General features: G+C 39.3%; 1 protein-coding gene across 3 annotated transcripts in view; it reads right to left on the reverse strand.

Moving 5' to 3' along the window:
* KYNU (kynureninase) overlaps positions 1–14,028 on the reverse strand; it is a 260,595-nt gene that overhangs the window by 8,954 nt on the left and 237,613 nt on the right. For 2 of the 3 annotated variants that reach the window (XM_030209735.1, XM_030209737.1), the window contains exon 13: positions 6,342–6,572. The exons of the other annotated variant lie outside the window; for it this stretch is intronic. In XM_030209735.1, coding sequence (XP_030065595.1) covers positions 6,342–6,572 — 231 coding nt within the window. The remainder of the gene's footprint in view (positions 1–6,341; positions 6,573–14,028) is intronic. 3 annotated transcript variants of the gene reach the window in all.

Raw genomic sequence — 14,028 nt, forward strand, 5'->3', positions numbered from 1 at the left:
CTCATTATTGCTTGTTAAGTGCTGTTATCAGTGCTCACTATCTTGTTCAGCCAATTAAGTTGTGCAACTTATTATAGAATCCGTGCCACACAGTCGGGATTCAAGATGGCGCCCAAGCAGGACGTGTAGCAAAGACGCTCCCAAAAAGAAAAATTTTCTTCGACGATTTTCTTAGTTAAACATGCCGAAAAGGAAAGGGAAGCTAAGGGGACCACCCCTCCCGAAGCAAATCCCTACCTTGCCTGGGCAGCAGTCATTGACTACATTTCTGGTATAGACTCCAACTTCGGACGCATCCGCTAGCGGAGCAGGGAAGAGCTCCGCTCAGGAGAGCAAACTTTCGCTTAGTCCGTTAGGACCTGTGACCCCGACGCTCTCGCACGCACCTGGAGGAACTGTATCGAATCCCGAGACTAGTGGGGCTTCAAAGGAGTGGCCTTCCCCAGAAGCGATAGCGGAGCCCAGAGAGATCTTGGGGCTAGCTGAGGGAGCCCAGCGAACGCCAGAAATGTCAACAGGCAAGACTACTGGGGTATTGCCTGAAACAACTACGCCAGAAGAAGTTTCTGCTTGCGTATTGGCGATACAACCCTTAGTCAAGCCCCAAGAGGTGTCGCTGGAATCGATTTGGACAGCATTGGAATTGCTTCACAAGGTCTGTACCTCTTTCATAACGTTATCCTTGAACAATTCTTCTCAGATAAAATCTCTTAGAAGACAAATGGAGGGAGTAATAATAAAGCAGACTGACCTAGAGATGCAAATTGGGAAAATATCTCAACAACAAGTTCATATTGTAGGAGATTGTGCCTCTATACAAAGAAAAATAGAGAATATGGAAAATTTATCAAGAAATCTAAACCTACGATTACTAAACTTTCCAAAATCTCAATTTGTTGCCCCGAAGGATATGTTTGCTAAGTTTCTTAAAGAAATATATAATTATTCAGCCCGAAGGATATGTTTGCTAAGTTTCTTAAAGAAATATATACTGTATTTCCCCCACTGTATAATAGCACCAAACTTCCTTTGGTTTAATCAATCTTGAATCCCACTCCTTCTCTTTTTGGTGGACTGTTGTAACCAGATTGTAGAGATGTTTTCTATATATATTATATTCTTTAGTGTATTTGTGTTTATATCTGGTGTATCTTTTCAAAGATGGATTCTTTGTATTATCACTAAAATAATAAATAAATAAATAAAAAAAGAATCCGTGCCGATTTCAGTGGAGATCTCTAGGGGGCCCTTTTTCTGAGCCACGTACACGTGTCCTATGCTTGCCAATTTTGAACTACCACCCAGCTACTGCGTGGCCCGGGCGGTAATTCCATTTTTTTATGTGTATCTGCTACACACGCTGGAAACTTTTCCAGCACGTGGCACTAACTGGGCGGTAATCAGTGATCTACGCACACTGACGATTACTGCCCGGTTAATGTGTGAGACCTTACCGCTAAGTCAATGGGTGGCGGTAAGGTCTCAGGCCCAAAATGGACATGTGCAAATGTTTATTTTGCTGCTCGTCCATTTTCAGCAAAAAAAAGAGCTCTTTTTTTGCAGGTGTGCTGAAAAATGGACCTGCGCGCACCCCATACACACGTCTACACCGGCGCAGAACATTTTTCGGCACACCTTAGTATAAGGGCCCCTCGGTGCACTATATAGAATCTGGGGGTAGGCCGTTAAGGCCCAATATTCAGCATTAAACCAGATAAGGTAACTTCATAAATAGGACCACATAAAACACAGTCCTATCTTCATGAGATTCACCATATGTGGTTAAGTGCTGAATATTGCACTTAAATGAATAAGTTTTATCTGGCTGCATAGGCCTGGATATTCAATGCTGGTCCTTGGACATGGCTTGGCATTGAACACCTGGGGATAAAGGTGGTGCTGGCGGTCAGCGAAATGCTGCCTGCTGGTGGCTGACTATCAACGCTATTTGCATGCAATTTCCTTCATGCATGCCTGTTCCTTTACGAATCGCTAAGGGATCAGTAAGGGAAGAGCTTTTTCCATTCAGTTAGTCCACTGCAGTGCCCCCTAGGGTGCCCGGTTGGTGTCTTGGCATGTCAAGGGGACCAGTGCACTATGAATGCTGGCTCCTCCCATGACCAAATGAGTTGGATTTGGTCATTTTTGAGATGGGCGTCCTCGGTTTCCATTATGGCTGAAAACTGAGGACAACCATCTCTAAGGTCGACCATCTCAATATTTATGTCGACCATCACTAAGGTCGACCTAAATGTTAAGATTTGGGCGTCCCTGACCGTATTATTGAAACAAAAGATGGCCACCCATCTTGTTTCGATAATACAGGTTTCCCCTACCCTTTGCGGGGACGTCCTGCGAGGATGCCCTCAGGAAAACTTGGGTGCCCCGTTCGATTATGCCCCTCCAAGTCATCCAGTTCCAGAAATGGAATAAATTGCCAAATTTATCTCAATGTGAAGAAACAAATGTGAAAATAAAAAGTAAAAATCCAAGAAGTAGGGGTGGACCACAAAATCTCCTCAGCCGAAGGTTAGTTAAAACAACTTTATTCAGCACTACATGTGCATGTGACTATCTTTAGAAAAAGGTAACTAAAGCCACCAGAAACAAAAAAAAAAAAAAGAAAAAAATAAAGTTTTAATGAATTCTGTTAGAGCAAACAATTTGTAATACAACCAGTCCAAACCCCATCCTTTTATGTGAAAGAAAAAGTTACAGAAATTCAAACGTAACTTTTTCAGACTGCTTATGTATCCATAACATGAAATATCGCCACTCTTAACATTTTGGATTTGCTACTTTAGTTACTTTTTCCCAGAGATGGTCACAAAGCTTAGTGACCAAATTTATTATCCCCATTGCTATGGGGGGGGGGGGGGGGGGAGAGGGAGGTCTTTTACTAAGCTGCAGGAAGCCCAACGCGGGCTTACCACTCGCTAAACTGGAAGTACTGCCGGGCTATCACAGCAGCCTGGCAGTATTTCCCACCCCCAGCGTGATAGTGTTATTTTTGTATGCCGGTGTTTATCCGGCAGTAATCGGGCAGTGTTGCGTTGCATTGCAGCTTTGATTACTTCAAATGTAGGGACCCTTCACTAAGCTACGCTAAAAGGTAACCTGCACTATGACTAGGGTGGGTTTCTCCGCAGGCCGAAGCCACTTTTAGTGCAGTTGTAAAATGGATGATTTTTCATTTCAAATCAAGGTAAGGTATACACAAAAAGTAGCACATATGAGTTTATCTTGTTGGGCAGCCTGGATGGACCATGCAGGTCTTTTTCTGCCGTCCTCTACTATGTTACTATGTATATGTTACTATGTATTTCCTCAATTAATGGCCATGCACTAATTTCGTAATTAGCATGTGAGCCTTTACCAATATCTATTTAGTAAGCGGAGAAGTGTGGTAGCCGTGTTAGTCCACTCTTAAGGTTATCAATAGAAATCAAACAAAATAAAACATGGAAAAGAAAATAAGATGATACCTTTTTTATTGGACATAACTTAATACATTTCTTGATTAGCTTTCGAAGGTTGCCCTTCTTCGTCAGATCGGAAATATTATTTCCGATCTGATGAAGAAGGGCAACCTTCGAAAGCTAATCAAGAAATGTATTAAGTTATGTCCAATAAAAAAGGTATCATCTTATTTTCTTTTCTATGTTTTATTTTGTTTGATTTCTATTGATAATATTTAGTAAGCGGAAAGGGCTCATGCACTAACCATGCACTAATTGGTAGGCATGCAACAATGTAGCTTCACTATCTGATTAGATCTGGACACGCTTACTCTCCACCCACAAACATGCTCCCAGCACTAAAAAATAAAAAGTTTTTTTAGCTTGTGCAAAGTGTGCGCAGATGTCAGCACTACTGCGGAGCACCTGAGCATGCCCTGCAGTAGTGCATTTTCCTGCACGGTAAACATGCATTTATGCTTACTGCTGCTTAGTAAAAGGATTCCATAATGAACAGCATATGCATTTTGTTTTTAATTATTATTATTTTTTAAATGCCATAAGAATTAAGGGGCTCTTTTACTAGGTCAATGGCTGGCAGTAAGGTCTCAGACCCAAAATGGGCGCACGGCAAGTTTGATTTTGCCGCATGTCCATTTTTGGCAAAAAAGGCCTTTTTTACAGGTGCGATATAAAATGGATCGACGTGCGCCCAAAACCCACGCCTACACTACCGCAAGCCATTTTTTAGCATGCCTTTGTAAATGGACCCCTAAGAGGTCCTTTTACTAAGCTGTGGTAAATTTTAATTATTATTATTTTTACTTATGCAGTTATTAAGTTTACAGTCAAGCATAACCTGATAACTTGAAACAGATCTAGAATTAAACAAAGAAAATCAAACAAGGTAGCATATCCTAATATTTAGCCCACAATATTAAGGAGGTCAAAGGATTAGAAATAAATGCTAAAGAAAATAAACTAAACAAGAGAGACAGTTCCTAACATACGGCACTTACAGCTGAAACATGCTAACTTGCAGCAGGCTAACCAGTATTACTTGTGACATTACCATCCTCTCTAGCCACAATAAATTCAAGCAGTTGCTTAGACTCAAAAAAAAACAAAACCCAAAACAAAAAGCTTTTTTTTTTTCAAAATAAGAAGCTTAACATTTTGCAGGAAATTTCAAATTAACTGTAGCACCCAGGGCAAGGACTCTTGGTCTAAGGACCGATAAGTCCTTCTTTCGCCTTTGAGAAGGTTGAGAAATATCAGGAAATATATGAATAATACAGCCAAGAAACCAATCATTAATAAAGATGTAAAACATAATCCCTATCATGTTCCAAGGCCAATTTAACTAGAAGAGTTGTTTTGTCTGTGATAATTTCCAGAGAACTTTCCAAAAATGCTGACAAGTTCATTTCCTATGGGGATCCCCTAATATTCCCAATCGGCGCTGAACTCCCTGGATCTCTCTTTAAATTCAGATATTATGCCCTCACTATTAAAGGAAGATTTTCAAGTGGAATCAGCAATATCTCACAAAAATACTTCCGTGCCATTTCACTATATGAAACTATTGGAGACTGAGGGAAATTCAAAAGTCTCTAGTTGGTCTTCATCAATTGATTCTCCATATACTCCAACCCATAGGCGCCATCTCTGTGGGTGCCTGAGAACCCCCATTATTTTTCCCTGTATGAAGGGGATATTTGGTAAAAGGAGAGAGGGATGTTGTGCTGGAGTTACAACTAATAAAGGAGGGGGCATTGTGCCAAAGCTGTTACCACCAAATGAGGTGCCAGTTTCCATTTTTGCAGAAGGCTGGCACACAGTGGATTAATATGAATGCATGCATATGTAAATGTGGTGCTAGGAACTGTGGAGCGACTAATTGCTGAGCTTCCATGATTTTTGCATGCAGCTCAAAGGGTCTTTCTGGATGCGGAACTGCTATTGTATTTCAGTCTGTGAGTTATAGATATGAATGGTGTCCGGAGATCTGGGAAGGGAGAGTAGGAATATGATCCTTGCCAGGAAGGGTGTGGATAAAAAATTTGAAATGTGCAAAGAATCTGCTTAGGAGGTATGTAAACAGCCTTGTACAGCTCATAGACCTCAATATGTATACCTTGGAAGAAAGACAAAAAAGAGGAGATATGACTGAGATATTTAAATTTCTCCAAGGCATAAATGCACAGAGGCAGGTCTCTTTCAACTGAAAGGAAGCACTGGAATGAGGGAATAAGATGAAGTTGAAGGGGGGTAGACTCAAAATTAATCTAAGGAAATACGTCTTTATGGAAAGGGTGGTGGATGCATGGAACGGCCTCCTTGTGGAGGTGATGGAGATAAGGATTGTATCTGCACTTAAGAATGCATGGGACAGGCGTGTGGGATCTCTTAGGGAGAGGAAGAGATAGCTGTTGATATGAATGGGAAGACTGAATAGGCCATATGGACTTTATCTGCTGTCTTTTTCTATGTTACGTTTCTATGGAGGTGGGAAGATGAGGGGGGGTAATCAGGCTGGGGCTATTATTGTCTTTGGGGGAGGGAGGGGGATCAAGATGGAGGGCCATACAAAGCTCCTCTGTCCTACATGCTCTGTACACTTATAAAATTAACTCCTTAATAGGTACTGCTCTTGTGAAATAGTGTGGACTGTTCCCAGGGACTGAGACTGAATTTTCACAGGTGGCATGATGTTCAAGACAATGGTTCAAGATGATCCAGGGCTGGCCACTAGGCCATCAGTCTGTAATGCAGTACATCAATAAACTGACCCATTAGCCTTTTCACACCATGTCTATTGGCCTCCAAATTAATGTTAATGAAGATCATTTTCAAACAGAAAAGATAAGCAAAACCACTTACTACTACTCCTTGCTTCTGGAGTTCTTCAAATACAGTTTTGATTGGAAGAGAGAAAGTGAGGGACAGCTGGCATCCCCTTTCTTCAACACAAGAGGGTGTGATTATTTTTACAAAGGGATTCTCTGGATTTGTTTTATCCTCTGAGAAGTAATGCTTGAGCAAATACTCCATATAACCAGTAAGCAGTACAGATTTTTTTCTTAGTGCTTTCACAGTGGCTTCACTAAAGATCTGTGGAAGTTAAGAACAGAAAAAAAAATCTCTTAAATTTTTAAATAAAAATATCAACTGGAACAAAGCTTCAAGACTTGAAACAAAGGGGTCAATATTTAAAGTCCACAGTCAGTGTTTCATTTAAATGCCAGGAAAACAATAAAGGAGAACAAAATCCTCAGAGGTAGCAACCAATGGAAATGAAGTGAGGTTAAAAAAAGAGAACCATAGAGTCCAGAATATATATGAGGATCACTTCTATTTATTTATCAACCACAGTGTTTCAATTGTGAGTTTTCCGTCAGATGAACTCTGTGCTTCAATAGAAGTGATCTTCATATGGACTCTTTGGTTCTCCTTTTTTTTTTAACTCATTTCATTCAAATGCCGTCCACGACATTTAAATATATTCATGGTTATTCAGCACCTCTCACTATCTGCATGTAGTGCTGATTATCCGGATAGTCCACTGATCACCAGAGCTATATGGATAACAGCAATATAGCTCTGGTGATCAGTGGACTATCCGGATAACTATCCAGCAATTTTTCTGTCCTAAGGGGACCTTCTACTAAGCTGCAGTAAAAAAATGGCTATAGCATGCCCTTGCGCAGGTTTTCCCCTCGTGCTAAGGCCATTTTTTAGTACATCCGCAAAAATGGCTTTTTTCTATTTTTTATATTAATGGCCATGTGCTAATGTTCAGCAAACAACAGAGAGGTTCTTCAGATCTGCACCAGAAGTGATGCAAAAGAAAACAGATCCTAGACGTACTGCTCCAAAACAAAATCTCTTTATTAAAACAATCACCCAACGTGGCCCATATTTTGCTCAATCATGGACTGCTTCAAGGGATACAATACTAAAACAATAATTTAAAAATATAGATCATAAATAGACTTCCTGAGCCTGTACGTCTAGCTCCATCTCTACCTGTTTTCAAATCTATGCTGAAAACCCACCTTTTCACCACTGCTTTTGGCTCCTAGCCACTACTCAATTGCCCTCCCCTTGTTCCTTCACACCCAGTACTTCCCTCACCCTTAATTGTCTTGTCTGTCTGTATTTTTAGATTGTAAGCTCTATTGAGCAGGGACTGTCTCTCTGTGTCAGGTGTTCAGCGTTGTGTGCGTCTGGTAGCGCTATACAAATGCTAATAATAATAAATAGACAACATAACTATAAAATTTCAATACAAGATACAAACATTAAAAGTGTGTGGGATCCAGAAATACATCATGGGATCCTTTTACTAAGCTGTGTAGGCACCTACACGTGCCCAACACGCGTCAATTTGGGATTACCGCCTGGCTACCGCATGGCCCAGGCGCTAATTTCATTTTTTTAAGCACGTCCCCTATGCGCTCCAGAAAATAATTTTTATTTTCTGTCATATGCCGCTACCGGGCGGTAAAGGGCATTCTAAGCATTCAGACCATTACCATCCGTTTAACGCCTGAGACCTTACCGCTAAGTCAATGGGTGGCAGTAAGGTCTCAGACCCCAAATGAATGCACGCCAATTTTCATTTTGACGCACGTCCATTTTCGGTCAAAATGAAAAAAAAAGGCATTTTTACAGGTGAGCTGAAAAATTATTCTGCGCACGTCCAAAATACGCGCCTACACTACTGCAGGTCATTTTTCAGCGCACCTTAGTAAAAGGACCTCCATGTGCACTAATGATAAAACTGCCAACTAACAGTACTAAAAGTAAGTGTTGCTATTACTTATGATTATTTATTATTCTGATTGCATGATTATATGTTTGTACTTTTAGCTGGTGTAAATCCTCGCGTCTAAAGTTAGGCGCAAATCCTAGTGCTAAGTGTATTCTATAAATGGCACCTAACTTTCAGCACTGTTTACAGAATAGCTCTTAGCACTTTTTTTAAGTGCCAATTTTTCAGCGCTATTTATAGAATTTGGTCCTCTATCGATAAATAATTCTAATTATTGCAATGGAAGAAATAAAATTTCAGGTTTTTTTGTAATATTGGCTGCAAAACGATATGAAATGAGGGAGGGGACAAGATGGCTTCTCCATAAGATGCTGAATAAATCTCTCCTGCCTTTTTCTTCTCTTGAATACTTCCTTCTTACCTTTTTTCTTCTAATTATGCCTAAGTTTAGGGGGGAATAGAAGACTCCTGCCCATCAGCAGCATAGGGCCCCTCTTCTGCAGATGGAAATATATATATGTATTTATATTCATTTAAAACAATGCTATGACTGTGGCTAGACATAAAACTGTACTCCTAGAACTATAATATAATTTATTAGCACCTGTCTTGAACTTCACACAGAAAACACAATTTTCCCCATAAAAGCAAATTTTTGGAAATGTCAACATTAAATTGCTTAAATGTAAACACTTGCTGACATGAGAAAAGCTATATATTGCACTTAATTAGCACCATAATATTGAAAACTGCATAAATTGACAGACTTTATAAATAAGATTTTTGTTTAAAATCATATATCAATTGTTTAAATGTTACTGAAACAAAGAATGTTTGCTTCTATATTAGTGTGCGCTAATGCTGTAAATGTGATTAATTTTATGACAGGTTGTATTTTACAGCATGGGAGCTATTTACTAATAATGGGGGTCTTTTAAGTAGGCGCACTGGCATTTTTAGCGTGCGTTAAAAAGGCGCACGCTAAACACTAAAGATGCCTATGTATTTCTATGGGCGTCTTTAGCGTTTAGCATGCTCCTGTTTTTAACGCGTGCTAAAAACGCCAGCGCGCCTACATAAAAGACCCCCAATATGCATTACTAGTAGTTATGAGTGTGCAGGCCAACATTCTTTTGTTTTGGTTAGTTTCCCTTTGCTGTTTTCAGGATTTTTCATATTGTTTTGTTTTTTTAGGGCCTTGTTTACTAAGCTGTGCTGTAGGCCCGCAAATATTTTAGCACGTGCTAACGCTAGAGACACCCATAGGAATATAATGGGTGTCTCTAACATTAGCATGCTCTAATTTTTAGCGCACGTTAAAAAGTTAGCGCATCTACTGCTCGGCATAGTAAACAGGGCCATTAAAGTTTTTCATTTTAGGAGCAATGTCATTAACAGTGCACACTATTTGCAAAGAGTGGATACTAAGGAAGCAATTCTATAAGCTAGCACCTAGAGTTGTATGTCACTTAAGTGCGTCAAAGATGCCTTTAATTTCTGGTTTCACATGTAAGTGCACTATGGGCTCTTTTATTAAGCTGGGTTAAAATGGATTCTGTGCTAGTGGCAGCAGCTGCTTTTGCTGTGTGCCAGGGTCCCTTTTGCTGTAGCAGGTGAAAATTGGGAAAAAATGAAATGTCCGTGTGGTAAATTTGCACTTGCCGCTTGGCCGTTTCAGAATGCGAACTTACCGCCACTCACTGAGGTTGTGGTAAGGGCTCCGCACTAATCCTGCACTAATAAGTTAGCAAACGGAAATATAGATGTGCTAAATGATTAATGCCCGCTCTCTGCCCTAGACATGACTCTCTACATAAAAAAATTAAATAAAATATTTTTTAGCACGTGGTTTGCACATGCAGATCGAAAAATCACCACAGGATGCCTGAGCATGTTCTATGGTAAGCCATTTTAAGCTGTGGTAAGCATGCACTAGTGCTTATTGCAGATTAATAAAAGGACCCGTTAGTCTTTACAGAGAGGAAATGGCCAATAAGTTTGTTGGAAACGATGTCAAGTGTCCTAGTGGACAATAAGGAATAACTAAGTAACGTAAATATAAAGATACTCCAGTGTAGAATGTATGATATAGAAGGATCAGAATTTTAAATTTTATTCAACAGGTGTAAACTGTTGAAGACATTATCAGTGGAGGTATTTGATTAGAGCACTTTCCATTGTATATAATTTATACGAGTTTTCAGCTGTGTTTTTTAATAAGAACATGAGAATAGTCATACTGGGTCAGACCAATGGTCCATCTAGCCCAGTATCCTGCTTCCAATAGTGGCCAAGTCAGTCACAAATACCTGACAGAAACCCAGCATTTCATGTTACCAATCCCAGGGCAAATAGTAGCTTCCCCATGTCTGTCTCAACAGCAGACTATGGACTTTTCCTCCAGGAAATTGTCCAAACCTTTTTAAACACAGATATGCTAAATGCTGTTACCACATCCTCCGGCAAAGAGCTCCAGAGCTTAACTATTCATTGAATTAAAAAATATTTCCTATTATTAGTTTTTTTAAAGTATTTCCATGTAACTTCCTTGAGTGTCCCCTAGTATTTGTACTTTTGGAACGAGTAAAAAAATTGAATCACTTCTACTCATTCTACACCACTCAGGGTTTTGTAGACCTCAATCATATCTCCCCTCATCTGTCTCTTTTCCAAGCTGAAGAGCCCTAACCTCTTTACCCTTTCCTCATATGAGAGAAGTTTCATTCCCTTTATCATTTTGGTCGCTCTTAGCACATACATAAGTACCTTCTTAGAACCTTATCTAATTCTGCTATACCTTTAGACTTAAAAGTAGCACACTAGCTACGAAAGAATTGCAATAGTCAAGTTGGTTATGAACAAGAGCGTGAAGAGTCTTGAGGGCTTTAGAATCCAAAATAGGTCTAAGTGATCCAATTGTGCTTAAGGTGCACAGGGTTTTGTTTGCCAGAGCTGAGATATATGTAGAGAAAGACAGAGTTGTCTAACAGAACACCCAGACAGCATACAAATTCCTTCAAAAGAATATGAGATTGCACAATAGGAGGGAACATGTGTCTGTGATTTTTTTTTTATTTTTATTAAACTTATATTTCATTATATATTGACAAATTAGTTTACGTAGTTTACAAAGGATGGAATATTTTCATAATATAATATGACAGCTGTTTTTCAGCTGTAGACACCCCCCAGTGACTCTATCAAGTATAGGAGATTAATTTTTTTATATCACCCAGTATTTTCCAGAATTAAGAGGGCCCTCCTTACCAGTGAAGTAATAATAATTTGCTGTCCCTGGTGCTATGAAGCAGTTGGATAAGTTTGAGGAGTATTTTAGAGTGGTACTGTGAAATCTTGTTGTGTGCTGTACATGTCAATGACTATTTTAAAAAAAAATTGTAAACTGCTTAGGTTTAAGCGGGTATAAATAGAGACAAATAAATAAATAAATAAAATAAAATAAATAATAGAAGAATACCTCAAATTGGAGGGAAAACTGAATGGTATAAATATTCAGCATAAAGGCAAATTTTTTGTCTTTGTCTGGCTAAACCATCGTACCACAACACTTTTTTATGTGCTGGCTAACTAAGGAGCCCTTTTATTAAAGGGTTGGCATGCGGCAATACACTTACCATGCGCCAATCCAGAACTACAGCCAGGCTACCGCAAGAACCCAGCAGTAGTTACCACCGCCAGCATGCGTAATTTCTAGCGCTACAAAAATATTTTCTGTTTTTGTAGCACCAGTGCTTACCCAATGGTAATCATTCATCGCGGTTACCACCAGGTTAGCGCAGGAGCTCTTACTGCCACCTCGATGTGTGTGGTGAGTGCTGTCCCCTGAAATAGCCGGGTGGCAAATGGTTCACTTACCACATGGCCATTTCTTTTCCCCCCAAAATGGCCAGCCTTTTACCTGCTATTAGAATTACAAGAGTGGATTAAAGATGAAAGAATTTTGATATAAATCATAAAAGAAAAATGATTTAAATCATTTTAAATATTTAAAATTTGATATTAGAAAATCATTACCATATACCGATGAGGAGGTGAGGGCGTAATTCTTGTTGAATTAAGACATGAATCAGTGAGCGACACCACTGAGGTTTGTGGTATATTTATCGTTCATGGGAGATCAGTAGTTTTGATGACTGAAATGTGCTGCATGAATGTACAGGGATGTATGTGTGTGTGTGTGTGTGTGTGTGTGTAGAGAGAGAGAGAGCTAAAAGTTATTAGCTATACACACACACACATACCTGGTAATACTGTAAATGGTTAAGTATGATATCTAAACTGTATTTCCATATTTGAAACATTTCCTTCCTGTTTATAAATAGGATGCATCATATATTTTATTGTATTTCTTTCTCTCTCTCTCTCTCTCACACACACACACACACACACACACACACACACACACACACACACACACACCACTAGTAATAATGTAAATGGATATGCATGGTATCCAAAATGTATTTACATATTTGGAACTTTTCATTCCTGTTTACAAATTGGATGCATTATCTCGGTGGTTATGGGAGCTGGGATTTGATGATGTTTATAGTTATTTCAATATCCCCCATGCTCCTGTACTAACAATTAGGATTCGGAAATCCTAAGTTCTAGTGCCAAAAGGCTAAAAGTACATATAAAAAGAAGAGTCTCCAGGCAGTTATCAGTGCTCATCGTCTAAGGCTCCCCGCAGTGGGTTTAATGACACAGGCCCAAACTAGCTAAAACAGGGATGCTCTGTTTCACAAAAGCAAGCTTATAGTCTCTCAATGGCAAAATAAAGTTAAAAATATGAGATAATTTTATTATCTATATATTAATACAAATGACTTTTCAGAATGAGACCTTTGTGTAGAACATCTCTTTTGAAATCTGGGTTATATGCTTGTAAGGCTGCCAGCTTTTAATACTGTGACTGAACTGGTATATAGGGAAGTGCTTTTGTTTTCCCATTTGCTGAACTTCATACAAGCGCTTGATCTAAGGTACAACCATCAATACATAAAATTATATGTAATAACTCTGCATCGTAACCATTCATTTCACAGTAGAAACATATCAAATAAGAGTTTGAGTCCTGGCTTTATAATATTCAGGAACGCTATAAGCTCAAAAATATGGCCAAGTTAGGAGCACTTTTTCTAAGCTGCATTAGGTGCTAACACATGCATAACACAGCTTAAAATGTCCTGCAAAACGTTTTAATTTAGCATGTGCTAATCCATGTGCTACAAACCTTTTTTTAGTTATTTTATGTGAGAGCAAGTCAGGGGTGCTGATTAGTGCAGGATTACCACGTGAGTCATTACTGCCTACAAAATGGGTGGCAGAAAGTGCTTATGCTGTATTTTTTTTTTTTTAATGACCATGCTCTAATGGCAACATTAGCACATGGTCATTTATAAAAAAAAAATTGGCCTTTTTATGGCTGTAGCAAAAATGGTCATAGCACGCAGGAAAAACTTGTGGAAAGGCGCGCTAAGGCCACTATTTGATACAGCTTAGTAAAAAGACCGCTTAATGCATTAGTGCATGCTTTCAGCATGTGCATAAACTATTTACATGTGCTAAACAAACCTATAGGACGGATGTGCAGGAGAAAGTACATGCAAACAGTTACATGTCAATTACACACAAAAAACATTAGATTAATGGCATATAAGTACATAAGTAATGCCATACTGGGAAAAGACCAAAGGTCCATCGAGCCCAGCATCCTGTCCCCAACAGCGGCCAATCCAGGTCAACGGCACCTGGCAAGCTACCCAAACG

The sequence above is a fragment of the Microcaecilia unicolor genome, chromosome 7 (genome assembly GCF_901765095.1).
Source record: "Microcaecilia unicolor chromosome 7, aMicUni1.1, whole genome shotgun sequence".
NCBI classification, from domain to species: domain Eukaryota; kingdom Metazoa; phylum Chordata; class Amphibia; order Gymnophiona; family Siphonopidae; genus Microcaecilia; species Microcaecilia unicolor.